Raw genomic sequence first — 18,209 nt, 5'->3', positions numbered from 1 at the left:
TGTGGTCAGGGGTCAGAGTGTGGGACCAGCTGGGCAGTGACTTGGGAGGTGGTGGGAGGAGGAGGGGCTCTGCCAGGCAAGGTCCGGGGGTCCAAGATAAACCCTCAGAGCTTACTCTTCTCTCCACACCCCAACTCTTTTTCCCCAAGAGGGACTTGCCACCTACTCCTGAGTTTATAACAGACTCTCACATAAATGACTGGCTGACAGACTGAAGCTGCTACAAAGCTACTACTCGAGCAGAGTTCCGGTGACACTCAAGTGGGATCCCACAAACGTCACTCACCGAGGTGCTTATTCAGGGAGTTGAGAGTAGAACGCCATTCAGTCAGCTGAGCTTTGCTGTAATTGGGGGGCAGGAGGTCACTGGGGAAGGAAGATGTGACACGTGAGCCATACTTGAATAAAACATTCACTTACCAAAATTGGTAGCATCTTCAAGGAACACGGGTCTAGGGAATTATCTACGTAGATACCGATGAAATGAGTGACCTGTTGGGGATTTCCTGGTGCCAAAAGCATACCTCGTGAAAAGTTCTAATAACATTATTGAGCCTGTTACTTAAAAAATAAAACTGAATTTTCCTAATGGAAAAAAACCAAATGGTTATCACACGACCCAGGAAGCCACTTCGAGGAACCTAATGAGAGATAACAATATAAAATGCATACAAAGTTTATGCATTAAGACAGTTGCTTATCAGTACTGTTTATAAACACTCAAAAAATCAAAAACAACCTTCATTCCAACAATAGGGACCTGTCTAAATAAAATACATGAATTCTCTTCTGTAGTCACTAAAAAGAGTGTAGCAGATTGAAAAATGGTCAGTATCATTAGGTCCTCCCACCAGCAGGTGGAGTCTATTTTTCCACCCCTGGATCTGGGCTTGGCCATGAGATCTGCTTTGGCCAATGGGACACTAGCAAACATGACACAGAAAAGGCTTGGGGAAAGGGCTTATGCATTCCGCTTGCCCTCTCTTGCTGTAGGGAGCTCTTCTGCCAGCACCACCACCATGCCTACAAGCCTGGATTAGCCTCCTGGAGGCTGAGGGAACAAGTGGAGAGAGGCCCCAGCAGCCCCAGCTACCCCAGCTGAGGCTCCAGACACGCGAGTGAGGCCATCCGGCCCAGCCACAGGGAACTGCTCGGCCAGCTCACAGAATCATGAGAAGCAAAAAATGATTGTTGCTTTAAGCCACTAAGGAAGTTACAGGTGGTGTTTACTGATGTGGAAAAATGCGTATGACATGCTATTTATTGTCCAAACCAGGACATTTTGCCAGTGAAAGGGGGATGAGATTAACAATTATGTCAGGACAAGATGTGTAACCCAGGATGGTCTTGGGCAGCCCCCTCATAGTGGGACAGTAAAGAGCAAAAGGTAGGTACAAGAGTGTGCGGGGCATAATCTCAAGTCTAAACATTGTACTAAATGCAATGTGGCATCCTAGATTGGGTCCTGGAACAGAAAAAGGACATTAGTGGAAAAACTGGTGAAATCCGAAAAAGTCTGGTGTTTACTTAATGGGAACTCATCAAAGTTAATTTCTTAGTGCTGACAAGTGTCCACGGGCAGTGTAAGATGACAACATTAGGGAAACTGGATTAGGAGTATACAGGAATTCTGTGTGCTACCTTTGTAACTTTTCTGTAAATCTAACATTACTCCAAAATGCAAATTTTATTTTTAAAAATTATTTTAAACTTACATGCACATATACTTACTGGGTCCAGGAAAATCCATGGGGATTCTCCTGGGATTTTGGATAACTCCCTCTTGGGGCCCTGGGAATCTTAATAAGACCCCCCACCCCTCTGCCATCACTGCTCACAAGCCTGCAGAGGGCCTGGCATGCACCGAAACAAGGATCCTCGCCGGGCATCTGGGGCTCTGGGTTTACAGAGGAAGGCCTGGAGCTCTGGGCCGGGATGGGACGTGGGCGCTACGTGTGATCCCATATGAGGCAGTTCCATGGAACAGCTCCTCGGGCTTGATTAGAAGGCTCCCTAGCAGCCGCTGACAGGTCAAGGAAACATAGGTGGTGTCTACACAGTGTGCTTTGTGGGAGCTGTCCAGACCTCTTTGCACAAACACCACAAACCCAAACCTTCGCTCGACACTCACTGGAATTCTGTGATCAAGGCTTTGCAACTTTAAGTTGTGTGTTTAAGCATTGTGCTTGCAATGCTTCCAGACAGTGGGATTATGTCCTGACTTTACCTTTTTATATATTCCCACTGCTGGGTCCTATGTCCTATAAATGTGCTCTTGCCTCTGATTTCTTAGAATTGCCCCCACCTTCCTCCAGGCCAGGTCATATCACACACCCAGCTCCATGCTCTGCCTGCAGACACTGCCATTATACAGTGTGTCCCAGATTCGGCCAGAAGCATCAATGAATGCATTTTTCTCCAGGTCTTTGGCCCTGTCTCTCCCCTCCACTCAGGCAGCAGTCAGCCCCACATTCACAGCCTGTATGAGGGATGTGGCGGGGCATAAAAGACATCGGCCTAAAAATCTTTCTGCATTTTGTTTGCAAAAGTCTAAGTTCTTAGGAGAGTCGAGAACACTGTTGAGGAGAAGGCATTTGTGGGAGTGGGCTGAGAGCCCTGGGGAGGAGGAGGGCGCTGGGGACCAGGACTGTCTCCTCACCCAATAGAAAGGGGCTGGGGGGAGGTGCAGACACAGCAGGATGGCGGGTGCCTGGCAGTGCCAGCCTGGCAGTACCACCAGCCTACTTCCTGGTGGCACCGTGGGAGCAGCTGCAAGACCCACATCTCTGGACAGCAACGGTGGCCTGGGTGTGAGGACTCAGGGGCTCAGAGCAGCCTCCTCAAGATTCCTGCATCCAACAGTCTGGAATCAGCAGCAGTTGCCCAGCTGCATGTGTGTGGACCAAACTCTGATGACCAGACTCCCACCACCAGGCCTGGCTTTGGGTGGGATTCCGTAACTTTCCCTCAGTGGACAGGATCCCCAAGAAAGGCTAAGTTTTGCCCAGCTTTATGAACAGGGACTCAGAGTCAGAAATAAGTGGAGTCAGAGAAAACAACAAAAGCACTTTTCCTTGTGTTGAGATTTTTATCCACGTTAATTTCACACTGCATGAAAATGTGGCTGCACATGGGGCAGGAGATGCCAATCCTGAGGGAGTCCTTCTGGCTCACGTTGTGGGGGTCCTAATAGTCATTTATGTCCCAGGAGAACTTGAGCTCTGTGGTGGGGAGATGGGAAGAACCTGCATCCCAGTGTCCAACGAGGGACCATCCCAGCGTCCAAGGGACCAAGGAGGTGCACGGGTCCCAACACATGAAACGTCTTTGCCTTGCAGGACCACACAGGCTCCATCCTGCTGCTAAGGGTGGATGCTACAGATTCCCCAGGCAGTGGGCTTCCAGGGTCTAGAACAGTCAGTATGCCCCCGCCAAAGAGCTTATCGTGGGATCAGAGCTGGACCCAGGTGTGAGGGAAGCATCCACAGCCTCTGACAGGTCCCTGTCTGATGGTAGCAGCCTCCTCATCAGCCTCCGAGCCTTTGGCTTCATTCATACCCCTCTACCCACCCTCCAGACTGCAGAGCTGATGGAGTCACTCTGCTCCCCACTGCCCTCAGGAAGAGTCTAGCCCCTGACCTGGCCCCTCCTTCCCCCGCTCCCCTCCGACTTCGCCCCTGCCATTACCCGCTTCCAAGCTCTTTGGCAGAGCCACACTGAACTTCTTTCTGCAGCAAATGTGTCACGTGCCCTGTTGCCACTGGGGCTGGGACACCCCAGAACATGGACCCAGGCAACCAGACCAGGACCAGAGAACTGGGAGACGGCCGGGTCTGGAGGACACCGCAGAAGAAAGGTCAACGCTGAGGACTGTGCCTGCCTCCCCAATGGACCCCCAAAAGGTGCCCCTCCCCAGCGGCCCCTCCTTCTGTACCAGATGGTGCAGAGATGGTCCAGCCACTTTTGCTGCAGGGCGCTCTGGTTCTTAAACACGGTCTCCAGCTCCATCTGCACAGCTGAAGGAGTCTGGATCCTCTCACTGGCCATGAACTCACTGGGCGTCCAGACACGCCGGCACCATGCACAGGAGGGGAGGGGCAAGGTGGACGGGAGAGAAGGGATGAGACCCACGGTAAGAACGTTCAGAACCCTAGCACCCGGACACCACTCCCAGACCCTTCCCCTCCATCCGGGCCTCTGAGGAAAGGAGGGAAGAAAGAGAGGGAAGGAGAGCGGAGGAGAGAAGAATGGAGGGACCAGCAGGCACAGATCGGGCGTGGGTGCGGACTGCCGCCCCCAGCTCTGTGACCCTGGGCAAGTTGCCCCCGCTGAGTCTCAGTTTCCTCTTTGTAATGGAGCTAATGACAGTACCCTCCTCAAGAAGTACTTGTGAGGACCCAGCAAGATAATGTGAGCAAAGCCCTAGGCACCGTGCCTGGCTCCTGGGAAATGCCCCGGAAATGTCAGCTCCTGCCATCACTGCCGATGATGATTACTGACATCTTAACAACCTCCCAAGCCCAAGCCCAGGCCGAGACCAGGCACTTTCCATACAGCATCTTGTTGACCATCACTGAAATCCTATCACCAGTTCATCACGGCACCTGCAGAAAAAGGCTCTGTATGTTCAAGCCCTTGACCAAGGCCACAGGGAAAGTACAGGTGCAGCCAGACCTCAATACACTTTTCCTTCCTCCCCAGAGTCAGACTCTGGTGCTCTCCATCTAGAAATGCAGGCGTACAGATGGGCCTCCCACCCCCACGGCTACAGCACAGACAGACACTCTTTGGTGTCCTCAGACATCTTGGTCCCAAGAGTCCCTTTCTTAGCAAAAGAAAGCCTTCCCTATTGGCCAAAAGCTCCAGGACCCTTGTGTCAGTATTAACAAAAGTGCCATCTGGTGGAGGAAGCTTGGAGATGGGCCCTCTCTTCACCCTGCCTCCCATGGGTAAAATCTGCTACCACAGGGTGGGAAGTGTCCCAAGCCTGAGGGATGGCCATTCTCCTTGGCCCAGTAATAGTAAAGAGTGGACAGTGGGCAGATAATCAGACTAACATTTTCAGTTTGTACAGTGCTCAGAAAATGCTTATGAGAAAATGTGTACGAAGAAAATAAGATACAAATCTACATATGCAGTATGGGTCTAAAAAAGCCTGGGAGAAAATATACCAAAATATCAGCTGTGCTTCTCACTGTGGTGAGGAATTAATGGTGATTTTTAATTTCTTCCTTATACTTTTATCTATTTTGACTTTTAAAAAAGAGCACCTATTACTTTTACCACCAGGAAAAGCAAGAGCCTTTTAAAGTAACCACAAAGGGAGGGAGAATGTGCCCCCCTCGCCCGCCTATGCTGCCGCCCAGGGGGGCAGGGGGAGAGCCTCGGGTGGTATTGGCAGCCACCGACCTGAAACCCTGCACCAGGTCCTCCTTCTTGAGAGCCTTCCAGGCATCCACCAGGCCCTGCCAGCGGCGGTGGCCATCGAGCTCCTGCTGCAGCGTGGCCTCCATCAGGTTGACAAACAACTGGGCGAGGGCCCTCCGGTTGCCCAGCAGTGCGAGGTTTATGATCTGCAGTCACAGGTGGGCAGGCTCTAGATAGAGCGGGGGCTCTCCAAGGTCAGAACAAGGCTCAGTTGGAGAGGGGGCTGGTGAGCTGCGGGCTGAGGGCCGAGCAGGGCCGTGGCAGCGTTTGAGGAGTACTGTGGGGTCGCTGGGCACTCAAGGAAGCTGCCTGGGGCTCAGCAGCTACGGACATGACAAGGGTCTTTCCTGAAGGCTTAACCATGAACCTTGACCACGTGAGTTCCAACCCAGCTCCAAGGCCACCTCAGATTGTTTGTTTAAAAAGGTGATTCTAAGTTCACTGGAGTTAAGCACTTCAGCAGGCTTTCAGTGTTTAACTGTTTTTTTTATAAATTTGTTCCAAAAGCAGAGCGCTCATGCTACCAGGGACCAGCGACATACGGTTGTGATGAGAACCAGTACCCAATTACCAAATGAGATCAGAGCTAGGACATTCTTTGGCAGTCCTCCCAGCGGACCTCACCAGGGCACCTTTGGCATGGCAGTCGGGACGATTCTTCACTGTGTGGCACTGTTCTGCCATTTAGCCTCTCCACCCCCTTAAATGAGAGCAGCCTCTCCCAAGTCCCCCAAGGACTGGGACAGCCAAAAATGCCCCACACATGGCCCAAAGCCCTCTATGCACTGCCCTGGGGCAAGGGTGAGAACCGCCAAGCTCAGCAGGCAGAAATTTCAGTAACAATTTGCACTGAAAGCCGAGGTTTGATGCCGGCTGTTCCCAGCTGGGGGGGCATTGGCAAGTATCTCCTGAACCTCCAATTCCGTAGCCATAATGTAGAGATAATGCATTTACAGCACAAGGAATTGGTGAAGTTAAATGAGACAGATGCACACAGAGCAAGTAGAAAGTGCCAGTTGTTATGCATACAATAAACACAGGAAAGTCAAATGTCGAAACATAAGTGGGACACTGTTAACTCTGACTCCCCTAATTGATCAAATGGTTCAAAGTTAGGAACTCCTGCTTGTCTCAAAATGAGAGCGGCCACTGCTGTGTCCTCTTATGTCATCCTCCCACCAAGTACTGGTGTTTAAGTATCACTATCCTCATTTTATGGACACGGAGTTCCAGGCGCTGGGGCTGAGTAATTTCAGGAACTTTCATGTCTGGGAAGTGGAGAGGGGTTCTGTGCTCACTCTCTGTCTGTGCTTTGTCCAGGACCCCAAGGCACAGACCTGGGCTGGAGCCCATCTGTGATTCTCAACACTGTACTCCTCCTACCCTGCGTGCTGCCAGGAGGCCCATTAATCGGCAAGCCCAGCTTTCTGTACAGGACCTAGAAACCTATGCAAGAGAATGTACCTCTGAGTAGCCAAAAGAAGTGTCCTTTCATGAACAGCCTTGATTTTCTTGTATTTTTTTTTATCCCAAAGGAAGCATTTGGAGGAGGCTGAGGGTGTGGACAGAGAAGCAGTGGGGACAGAGCCAGAGGAGCAGGCATGGTTCAGCAATAGACAGACAGCAGGAGGAAAGACAAGAACCACTAGAAAAACTAGACATACAGAGCATGCTGAGGTCACTTATGAGTGCACACACCACCCTGAGACCACAACAGTTGTGAGATCGTGCCTCTGTCTTGTAGCACACATAGCACTGCACATGGTAGCTGAGACACGGCCCCATAGGTGCTCATAAAATTAGCAGTGGTCACATTGACGACACAGTGTTAGGTTAACTGGGATGAACAGGGCAGGGAAGTATAAAATGCACTAGAGAGATTTCTATTGAAAATACTTAACAAAGACTCTAGCTCTGAACTCAAGTAGCCAACCTGAGTTACTTGGAAATGTTATATATGAGAAGCCCATCATTCCTGAGACCCAGGCTCTAGGGCATCCTGGGGTCCTGCTCCCGCGGGCTCATCCCCTGCACGTGAAAACCACTCACCATGGCTTCTTTATTGATCAGCCTGTACACGTCGGGCTGCATGAGGTAGGAAGTTTTCTCTATGATTTCCACATATTTCTTCAACACACTTTTTAGCTAGAAATGACAAGGCACCACAGTGAGTGACTCCCTTCTCCTGGAGAACTAAAAACAGGTGATGACTCATAAATCCCACAAGTGAAAATCACCAAGAGCACATCTGGAGGCCAACTCACTTTATCTGCCCGGGAGAACTCAAGCGAGTGCAGCGTCTTGTCCAGCTCCTTGATCTCCTGCTTCTGGAGCAGGAACTTCTCGGCCACCTGATCCCGCAGCTCCAACAGGGTCTGTGCCAAGAAGTCTGGGTCAGGCTGGGAGAACAGGTGGCGGGGAAGAAAGGAGCAGGACGCAGGTAGGGCGGGGTCCCGCCACGAGGGGACCCCTACTTGGATGGTGTAGTCTTCAAGGTTGCTGTCGTTTTCCACCTTTTCGAAGAGATTGTTGATGTCTTCGTCAGACTCAGCCAGCTTTTTTAAAAGAAGGGCTCCTGGCTCCACGATGAGAGGTTCCATTTCCTGAAACAGGCCAGGAGGGCGAGGACTATGGTATCAACGCCCCTGGGATGGGAAGGACCCCCCCCACCAACCCTACAGTAGGGAAGTGCCAGCTGTGGTCCTCTCTCAAAAATAGTAACTCTTACCTAGACCTAAAGAGTTCAGATTTACTAATTGTTCACAGCCAGAGCACTAGGGCAGCACTATTCGGGACACACGTCATGTGTGAGGCCTTGTCCTCAGACTCACTTGGTCCTCATCATAGCCTGCAAAGTACGTGCTGACCTTATGCCTGGCCCATGGCTGGAGCTCAATAAATATTCATTAAAGAAGTGGCCAGTGAAATAATTCCAAGAGTACTTCAGATGAGGAAACTGAGGCTCAGTTCGGTTGTGTGACCAAAGCCACTGAGCTCATGGTGACAGCAGAGCTCAAGCCCAGTTGGGATATATTAGGAAAGTGATAAGCTGGCAGGGAGAGCACCTTCTTGGTGATTTGGGTCTACGACCAGCTCCCAGAATCCAGGGAACTCAGGGAGAAAGTGGTGAGTGTGAACCGGGGCCCAGAGAGGACCTGAAAGGGCAATATTCCAGGGATTAGTCTGGTTAGAGGTCTCTGGAGAGGAACAGTGAGCCAATTGAGGGTAGTGCCTAAGGGTCAGGCCGTTTGGCCCCTTGTTAGTAGGGCTGAGCAGGGAGATCAAAGACTGGGCTTTAGCATCAGATCCAGAGTCCAGTTCCCACTTGGCCCTTACGTGCCAAATCAGGCAGGACTTTCTGGGCCTCACCTGTAAACTGGAGGTTGTATCAGTACCTGACATATAGAGTTCTGCTCATAATCAGAACTTGTAGCAAGCCATCCAAACATGGCTACTACGATTCTGTCTACACCTGGTGAGCCACTGAGGACCTGGGAGGAGGGGTGGTGGGCGCTGTGCGGAGTCCACCCTCCCCTTGGAATGGCCCAGGAACAGAAGGCAAGCGAGAGGGAGAATTCTCACCATCCCAATCTGATCGATCTCCTCCTTAAAGCTCGCCAGAGCGCTCTCATAGCCCCTTCTCTTGTAATCCCCTCGCCCTTGGAGGGTGATGGTGCTGAACCTCTCAGGAACTGGGGGAGAACAACGGAGGTGATGAGGTTGGCTTCAGAGTGCCAAGGTGAGGTCAGAGCACCCAGGAAAAGACAGCCAGGCAGCAAGTGCCTGGGTTCAGGAGATGGCCCCCCAAAGCAGGCCGGCAGTGTCAGAGACTTAAGGACAAAGAAGGTGATCCCTAAGTGCTGTAGGGAATTAAGTCTTGCATATACAGTTAAATGCTCAAAAAAAGTTCCAAATGGTATGTATCGAATAGGAACATTTTGGGGTTTTTTAAAAAAGTTTTATAGAAGAAAACACACACACAGATAAGAATTACCGACACTTATCAGCACTTACCATTCACGAGGTATTGTTCTAAATCAGTTACTCCTCAGGATGAAGCCAAGAGGCAGGTTCTATTACCGGCCTCATCCTACAAGTGAGGACACTCAGGCATGGGGGTCCAAGACCAAAGGCAGTCAGAGGCTCGGCAGGGGTTGGCATGTGGGCCCTCTGCTCTAGGGTCTGTGAGCTCACCCTGCGCTCTGCTGTCCTCTGAATACAGGTGGGACCCGGGGCACTATGTGGTTTCATGGGCGGTGGGCACTCTTGGGCGGAGAAAGGGGCTATTGTGGAGGCGGAGTTTTCACCTTCTGCTTTATCTCCTTCCTTTTTCTGTAGTGAGCATGTATTACTTTTTTAATTACAAAGAAAAAGAGCCTCCATATCCGGATAAAGTCAAACCAGGGTAATGTGATACAGATTGAAAAACCCTCCTGTGAAATCACAGAAGAGCGAGCTACATCCTTTACCAAATGGTTTCATCAGGAAATGCTAACTGTGCAGGCAGCCCCTCCTCCCCGCCCCACCCCCACCCCCTCCCCCCAGCTCCCTGCGCTGGAGAGAAGGTTCAGGGGAAATGCTTCAGAGGCGAAGGCCCAGGGGAGAGGGGCGGGGCGGAGAGGTGGGCTCCAGGGAAGGCCCTCTATGATGTTGAGCAGAGGAACAGCGGGACCTTCAGGTGCTTCTCCGTTAGTGCTTCCAGCTCCCCACAGAGCGCTCTCTGGCCCAGGCCATGCCTGCCCTCACTCACGCCCGTACATCGGCTCACCGGGGGCGTCTGGGAGGCCCCGCACTTCTCTGGCAGCAATGCTGTTCTCACTCTCTTGAGCTTTTCCCTTCTTGGCTATTTCCTTTTCCCTGAAGCACAAGCAGAGGAAAACAATAACCAACACCCCCCACCACACACCCCCCTCCCCGCCCCACACTGCTCCCCTCCAGGGTAGCTCTGGGTCTCCGGAGACACCCCTGGAATTGGTAATAGTCCGGGCCCACTGATTCCAAAATGCCCTGAGGATGTGCCCCCAACAAACACTGCCTGGGCATCTGCTGCCAGCAGACACCACAGTCCTCAGATGAGAAGCTGGGGTCTGCCCTCAGGGATCTTGCTCCATTCTGGCTGCACAGCAAGTGTGAGGTGGTGGGCAGGAGCCATTTTCCACATGTGGAGACTGAGGGCCACAAGGGGCCTGGCCAACCTGGGAAAGCCAGACTGGGGCTAAGCATTCAGCACGCTCCTCATTTGCTTCTTCAACAACCCATCCTATGAGGCAGCCAGGGTGACCCTGTTGTCCAGGATGGGGGATGAGGGAGGGAAGTCACTGGACAAAGTGGCGCTGGACTTCCCAGATCCCTGCACGTGATGCCAAGGTCCATGGTTCATGGGGTCTGGGTGTGGGAGGAGAGAGCTGGGATCCCAGGACAAACTATCTCAGCAGGGAGGACCAGGTGGGTGAGCATGACCTCAGCTTTGGAATAAAATCCCTTAATGTGCTGTCCACAGGGCAAGCGCCACAGAAATGCAGCAGTTCTCAGTGACGCCTGCCATTCCTTGGGGCCCTGACATGTGCAGCACTTTCCAGACTTTTTCTTATGTAGTCCTCATGGCACACCTACCACCAAGGAAGACTGCAGGGCCTGGGTAGCAGCTGATGGGGCCCAGGCTGGCCCTCCAGAGGGCCATTTGTCAACCAAATGCCCCTGGACTAAGGTGGCCCCACTAGAGCCCGGGTGCCCCGATTATGGGAGCTGCTAACAGCTCTGGCTTCTTGGCCACTTGTCCCAGGAACTTGGGGGCTTGGTTTATACTAGTGGTGATCTACCCGTACCCCAAGTTTCTCTTCCACCCACCACAGGTCCTGTCCTGTGTGAATGAATACACAAGTTGACCGGTTTGGCTAGCCAAATTTTCAAGGAGGGGACAAGGCACCCCAGAGAGGTGCCGATGCTGAGTCAGTGATCCCAGTCGCTTTGAGGGTGGCAGGGCCTGGTAGGTTATAAGCACATCTCTCTTCTTGTGTCCAGAACAGAGCTGGCCTTGTCTGTCTGTGCCAGGAAGCCAGCACAATGCCAGCACCCTCCATGAGAAGTGCCTTTCCCCAAACAGTGTCCTGTGGGTGCCAAGAGTGCCTGACTGATGTTATATCCAGTTATGGGGAGGATAGGTGGTTCTAGGCTAAACTCTGGGGAGGAGGGGACCCTCAGGAAGCACAGGGAGATGTCAGGAGTCCCTGAGTCTGGCAGAAAACAGGTCAGCTGAGAGGGTCCTGGGACCCCTGGAGGAGCCAGAGTCACAGCCAGGCTGCACAAGACTATCCTCCCAGGAGGTGGGAGGGAGTATGGTCAGGTTCCAGCTGTGTGTGCCTCTGGATCCCTGCATGGGATCAGGGACAGGGCTGGAGAATGCTGACCTCCAGTCTGTGCCTGGGTGGCCAGTGGGTTTGCCCAGCTGTTCAGGGTGCTGAGTGTCAGAAGCCTCAGGGGACCTTTTCCTGGGAAAACTCAAAGGGCAGGGCAGAGACTTTTACCCAGTCAATCACTGCTCCAATGGAGGTTAAAAGGAACACAAAGGCAGATACAGCAGGACTGACTTCCTGTCCCAGAGTCCCAGACTCGAGAAGGTTTATGGCTGGTGCAGAGCTTGACGAGCCTAAGGGAAGCCCAGCTCCTGCTACATTCTCCAAAGTGCCCCATGAGGAAGCACTTTTCCTTTTCTTTTCCATTCCTTTCTCCCTGCTTGAGGAGTCTAAGCTCAGGGAGCTGAAATGGCATGCTCAGGAATCTCAAGTTCAACTTCTGAACTCGGAAGTTCAGAAGGAACTCCTGATCTCCCTGTCCCAACCCCACTTGCTCCCATCTCAGGGAATGGCACCTCTGCTGTCCACCCAAGCGTTCAGGCCAGAGACCTAGGACTCTCAAGAGCCCTCTCCTCCCACCCAATCTGCCACCTAGTCCCGTGGGTTCCGCCTCCAAAATGAACCTGAAGTGCCCTGTGTCCCTCTCACAGCCCACAGAGCTTGCGTGGACTGTGGTGGCCTCCTCCCGGGCCTCCCTGCCTTTCCTTGCAGCACCCCCACATTCTACACACCGCACAACCTGAAGGCCTTAAAAATGCAAATCAGCCGTTCGCTTCAGTACAGTCCAAAATACGGACTGTGGCCTGCAAATCTGTCCGGGCCTCATCTCCCACCCCTCTCTGCAGGCCCGCTGGCTTCTTCAGCCTTCTGGAACAGACAAGCCAGTACTGTCTCAGAGCCCTGCTCCGTGTTTCCTTTCCTCATCCTCTCATCTCAGCTGAGGCCCCTGCTCAGACAGCTTTCCTGACTCCTGTCCCACCACCCTGTTCTCGGTGTCAGAGCCTTCCCGCCTTTGGGGAGATCTGCTTAGTTATGTACCGTTGAAGCCTCAAGTTCCAGGAGGCTGGGATCCGCATACCCAGTGCCCTGGCAAGGGAGAGGGCGGAAGAGAGGGAGAAGCAAACAATCCTGCAAAGTAGGTGTTATTACCGCTCTCTCTCAGGGGAGGTACCTGGGACTTCATTCCTATCTGGTACTCATCTTGTGTGAGCTCTTTTTGAGTTTTTGGAAATTCTGACCACCCCTAGTGTGTGGGATGTGGCCTGGACAGCAGGACCTACCTGTAGAGAACAGGGTTTTCTGTGACCCAGTCATTGGGTAGGCTGTGCGCCCACTTCCGCTGCCGAGGAGACATCATCTCCCCTTCACGAATATCCATCTTCTTCATCAAGAGCTTCCTGCCATCCTTTGGGGCCATGGAATGCTCCATAGCTCGCTGCCTGGTGGATGCCAGGGAGTGGACCAGCTGCACCTAAATCCAGGAAGATCCAGGTTAGGGGGATCAGAACTGCAGACTTCCCAGCACCCACGCTGACTGTGCTGTCTTAGAAGGTCAAGTGGGAGCTGGCCAGCAGGAAGGCACTTTGAGGGAGGCCTGCAACCCCAGGGCACACCCCATGCAGGTGGGCTCTCCCCTCCCCATATCAGTCATTCAGCCATTTCTAGGAGGGCAACTTTTAAGAAATTTTAATGAGGACCAAGATGCTCACCCCCGCATTTTTATAATCACAAGGAATTGGAAAAATGGAACTGTCCAACAATAGGAGATTGGTTGAGTAAACCCAGTATGACCCTTCAGTTGAATGCTAGGAATTTATTAAAAATGAGACTTACAAAGGATTTTTTTATGACATGAGGAAATGCTCAGGATATGATATACCATAAAATATATCAATTAAGAGCATAAATTAAGGGAGTTCCCTGGTGGCCCAGTGGTTAGGATTCCGGGTTTTCACTGCCGTGGCCCAGGTTCAATCCCTGGTCAGGGAACTGAGATCCCGCAAGGAGTGTGGAGGGGCAAAAAAAAAAAAAGTATAATTAAAATTATATCCAAAATTATACATTATAATCTCAAAACTTTAAATGCATGGAGAAATGATGAGGAGAAGATAACCCAAATGTTAAGAATGGTTGCTTCTAGGGCACAGGATCATGTGAGTAATTCGTTCCCTTTGTTTCTTTATGCTATTATAATTTCCAAGCCTTCCACAGAGAGCATTATTTAGGGCTCAATGTAGGAATAAAAATCCCTTTTAAATAAGCAGTACACAACTTCAAAGGAAGGGTTTGAGTCTGTGTGTTTATTTTAAGATATTGTTTCATCTGTGCAGTTTTTTATAGATGACAAGGCAATGCCAACAACCTATATGGCTGTCAAGAGGGCATTATTATCCTAATAAATTATGGGAAGTCCTAGGTCAAAAACTAGGCAGCCACTAAACATCGTGAAGTTCGTGAATGTGCAGTGACACGGAAAGGTTTCTGGGATAATTTGACCAGGAAAAAAGTAGGTTTTAAGACACTGCTATAGAATCAAACCCAGTTTTTAAACAGAAAAATAAGAAATGCTTTCACGCTAGATAAAAGCTCCAGGACACCCAATGGCTAATTCTGGCTACTTCTGAGTAATTTAAATTTAATTTAATTTTAATTTTCTAATTTTCAGAAACAGACATTCTAATTTTGTATCCTTACATTTCAGGAGCCAGTAAGAATTATTTTTAATCTAAGCAATTTCAAATCCCTTATTTCATTAGATTCCAGGCAAGGAAGTCTTCAGAGGGAGGGAAGTTTCCAGGGGGCTGGAGGGAAGTGGGGAGCAGGAAAAGGGGGAACAGAAGGACAGGCTTACCTCAGCCTCGAAGATCTGCTGGTAGACTTTCCCGCTGGGAATTTGGGTCACCTTCCCCACTGAGGACATCTTGGCCTCTTGGACACCCCTGCAGGGAAGCTGTTGTCTGGGGTTTGGTCTCTATTAGATCCGGACGGATACTGACAAACCTCCCCCTACCCCTCCGAGGACAAGTCCTCCCCCGAGGACAAGGCTCCCCAGGCAGACAGGCTGGCCGGGTCCACGGGGGCTGAGACTCCTCTACCCTGGGAGAAAGCATCAGGGCCCCTCTCAGGCCTCAGGGTTTTTACTTTAAAAGAAGAAGAGGGGGAGGGGTTCGAAGAAGCAAAAGGGAAACAAACCTCAGGCAAGAACCTAACTCGAACTCACTGAGAAGGTCGGCTCTCCCAGCCACGCCAGGCGCGAATCCGAGGCTGACTCTGGGGACAAAGAATAATAGCTATTGCTTGTGTTTCACTCTCTCAAGCTCTTCCGGGAAAAGTCTACGTGCCCAAGGTATCAGCTGGGATTTCAGCCCGGCCTTGAACCCCCAACTGGCGCAGAACGCTGTTCGAGGACTTCCCCCGCACCCCTCACCCCCTAACAAAGGGCACCTGGGTAGGAGGACGTGGAGGGAGGGAGCGGCCTGATTCTGGCCACGCTCATTAGGCACCTACTGAATGCTGAGAAGCCCAGCAGGCTCCTCTCACGCCTGCCCCACAAGCCCATCAAGGAGAAGGGGCAGTCTCAGGGCAAACTGGAGGGAGGCCCTGCGCCCAGGGACCCGGCCGTGCCCGCACCTGCACCAGCACAAAGCACCACTCAAGTCCAACCTCAGCTGCAACTAGACACACTTGGTCTCCAAGGCAACGCAGAGGGGCGGGAGCTCCGTTGGCCCCGCCCTCACGCACTTTCCCAGGAGGAGGTGGGTTGCCCTTAGCGACGGGGAGCCCCCCCTCGTGGAGTAGTGAAACTCCTGCCAGTTTCTCTGTGCAGGGGATACCTCGGGGCTGGCAGGAGCATCCAGAGAAGCACATTGAATATTCCGAAAACTAGCAGGAGACAGGAGATGCATCTCTGAGCCATTGCGGTCAAGAAAAACCATCCTAACCTCTTTGTCTTGGTTAAAACCAATCTCTGCTGGGAAGTAGCATAGAGTAGTGCATGGCTATAAATAAGAAGTGGAAAGCGTCTCCTAAAGAGACCATCTCTTTCTCAGACTAAAAGAGGTTGAAGCAGCTTCCCCGCCTTAGACAGTGGTCTCACCTCCCTGCCTCCCAGGTATGAGAGTTTTCATGGCCTCCTGACAAAGGAAGTGATAGAGTACCCAGCGATCATACTGAAGGAACTCAACTCCTACAGCTCCACCCTCAGCCGACACTTCTGTGTTCGTGAAATCTTTGAACAGGTATGGAAAGGGATACAAAAATTCCCAGCTGCTCACCAAGGAGCAATGGGGAGAGGATGATGTCTAGGTCTTATTTGCCTCAATTTTGAATGCCTCTCTGGACTGTGGGGAGTTAGAATCTATGTCAGGACATCAAGGAGTGAGAAGCTAAAAGCGGCTCCTAAAGAGACCATCTCTTCTCAGATTAAAAGAGTTTGAAAGGCTCAGAATCCAGGCCTCAGGCTTGAATGGAATTATAATTAAAAGGCTAATTTATGTGACTCTTTGAGTTCCATTCACCCAGCTCACCACTGCTGCATAACCCTCCTAAAATACAGCTCTGATGTACCCACTCTCCTGCTCAAAAGGCCCTCACCAGCTCTGCAGCCCCTACCAAACCCAGCCCACAGTCCCTAGATGACCTCAGAGGCCCCCCGCATCTGGTTCCCGCCCTGACTCTCCCTGCTTCAGCAAACTCCTCGCTCTTCCTGCATCTGCCACTGCCCCCTGCCCTTCCTCACCCTGCTCCTCTGCTGGGATCCTTCTGTTTCCACACACCCCAAACCCACCCGAACTTCCAGCCACTGCCAGTGACAAGATTCCCCCCCGCCGCCGCTCACTCTGACCCTCATCTCCCCTTCCTCACCCGGTCACCTCTCCTTTCCCTGAACGGGCTTGTACGTTGGTCGCTGTCAAATGCAGGAGTTCAGGGCATCCTACTGGAAGGGGTTTTCTGAGGGGCAGGTGTGCCCTCCTAACTTTCGTCCAGCCCTCAGCAGTGTCCTGCACATAATTCAGACACACTGAGTGCTCCCTGGTAAGTGCACGAATGCCCGGAGTGTCCTGGTCTGACTCTCCCAGAGTTGGCTCTTTCCCACACACGCACCCAGAGTCCTGCACAGCCAGGGCTGAGGATACTTGTGGCTGACACTGAACGTGGTGAGGGTTTCCTATAGGTGTGGGGTTCCTGACTCCTCAGAGAATCCCTCCCCTGAGCAGGGATCCCTGTCCCAATTGCTCATAAATGCTCCCTATGACAACTTCCTTGAATAAGTGATCATTCTGTCCAGACTAGTTTCAGAAATTAAGAAACAGTGAGTAGAAACCCCTTTATTCCCCTTCTTTGGTCCCAGGTTTTATTAACAAGGTGAAATATTGTAACAAGTGATTGGACTAATTTTAGCTGGAAGAAGAGAAAGTATATTTAAGTGAGGTTAAGGGTGAAAAACACAATAAAAAATAGGAAATGTCCAGGAGTTATTTGCAGTTAGCAAGATCTCTGTCTTGTCTAAGAGGCCCTGTTGGCGTGGCCCTTCTACATCAGTAACTGTGTTTTCCCCGCTCAGAGAGATGCTTTCTGGGTTCTGAGTAAGCAACACACATTGTTTAAAATAGAAAAAAAAAATTGAATGGAGAAAATAAAAATAACCCATAATATCACCACTGAGAATTTACCTCCCTTAATTCCCAAGTTTCTGGGCTTTTGTATTTGAGTTTGGATCAAACATGGAAATTTGTGTTTGGCTTTTGGATGGCATTTGTATTACCCTCCTAACTCTACAATGTTCTAACTGGAAAGACTAACCAGCTAGAGATCATCTGGTGAGTCCACCTCCCGTGTTAGAGATGGGCAAGGAGGTGAGAGACAGGGAATGGAAGGAGTGAAGCCAAGCCTTTGGACTCTTTTTCCTGCACCTCAACGTCGTATCTTCCCCCTCAGTCTTCACTTTGAAAATGTCTCTTGACTTGAACTTCATCCTTTTCCTTCCTCTTCCACAGTCCATCGTCCATCTTCTCCATAGTCCATAGAAAGAAAACCAACAAGGACGCCCTCAAGAGCTAATATTTATTGAGAGGGTTTAATACTCTCAATAACTATGAGAGGGGTACTCTAATTAGATGAAGAAGCTGAGGCTCAGAGAGTTGGTAACTTGGCCAAGATCTCCAAGATAGGAAGTGATTAAATCCAGGATGTGAATCTCGACCATGTAATTCCAGAGTTTTGAACCAAACACTATGTCATCTGACCTTGGGACTAACCAGAAAAAAAGTTCTGGATCTAACTGATAGGATTTGTGTGTTGAACTAGAGCACACATACCGAAAAGTATGGAAATCATAAGTGTATAGCTTAGTATATTATCCAGTGGGAATACACCTGGTAACCAGTACCCACAAGAAATAGAACATTACCAGCTCTCCAGGAGCCCCCT

General features: G+C 51.1%; 1 protein-coding gene across 1 annotated transcript; it reads right to left on the bottom strand.

The window, feature by feature from the left end:
* Positions 1–286: 286 nt before the first annotated feature.
* LOC103080488 (coiled-coil domain-containing protein 180-like) lies at positions 287–17,797 on the bottom strand (the record flags this gene model as incomplete). The annotated part of the gene is made up of 11 exons (XM_007456030.1): positions 17,744–17,797; positions 14,632–14,751; positions 13,061–13,251; positions 10,196–10,284; positions 9,010–9,119; positions 7,902–8,030; positions 7,692–7,802; positions 7,477–7,572; positions 5,410–5,573; positions 3,935–4,054; positions 287–366 (listed from the first exon to the last, which is right to left on the bottom strand). Coding segments are annotated over exons 1-11 (1,264 nt in total), but the record flags the coding sequence as incomplete, so codon positions are not given.
* Positions 17,798–18,209: the final 412 nt, after the last annotated feature.

The sequence above is a fragment of the Lipotes vexillifer genome, unplaced genomic scaffold (assembly GCF_000442215.2).
Source record: "Lipotes vexillifer unplaced genomic scaffold, Lipotes_vexillifer_v1.1 scaffold920, whole genome shotgun sequence".
Lineage (NCBI taxonomy): Eukaryota > Metazoa > Chordata > Mammalia > Artiodactyla > Lipotidae > Lipotes > Lipotes vexillifer.
Note: the sequence above shows the minus strand (reverse complement) of the source record. Positions and strands in the feature narration are given on the sequence as shown.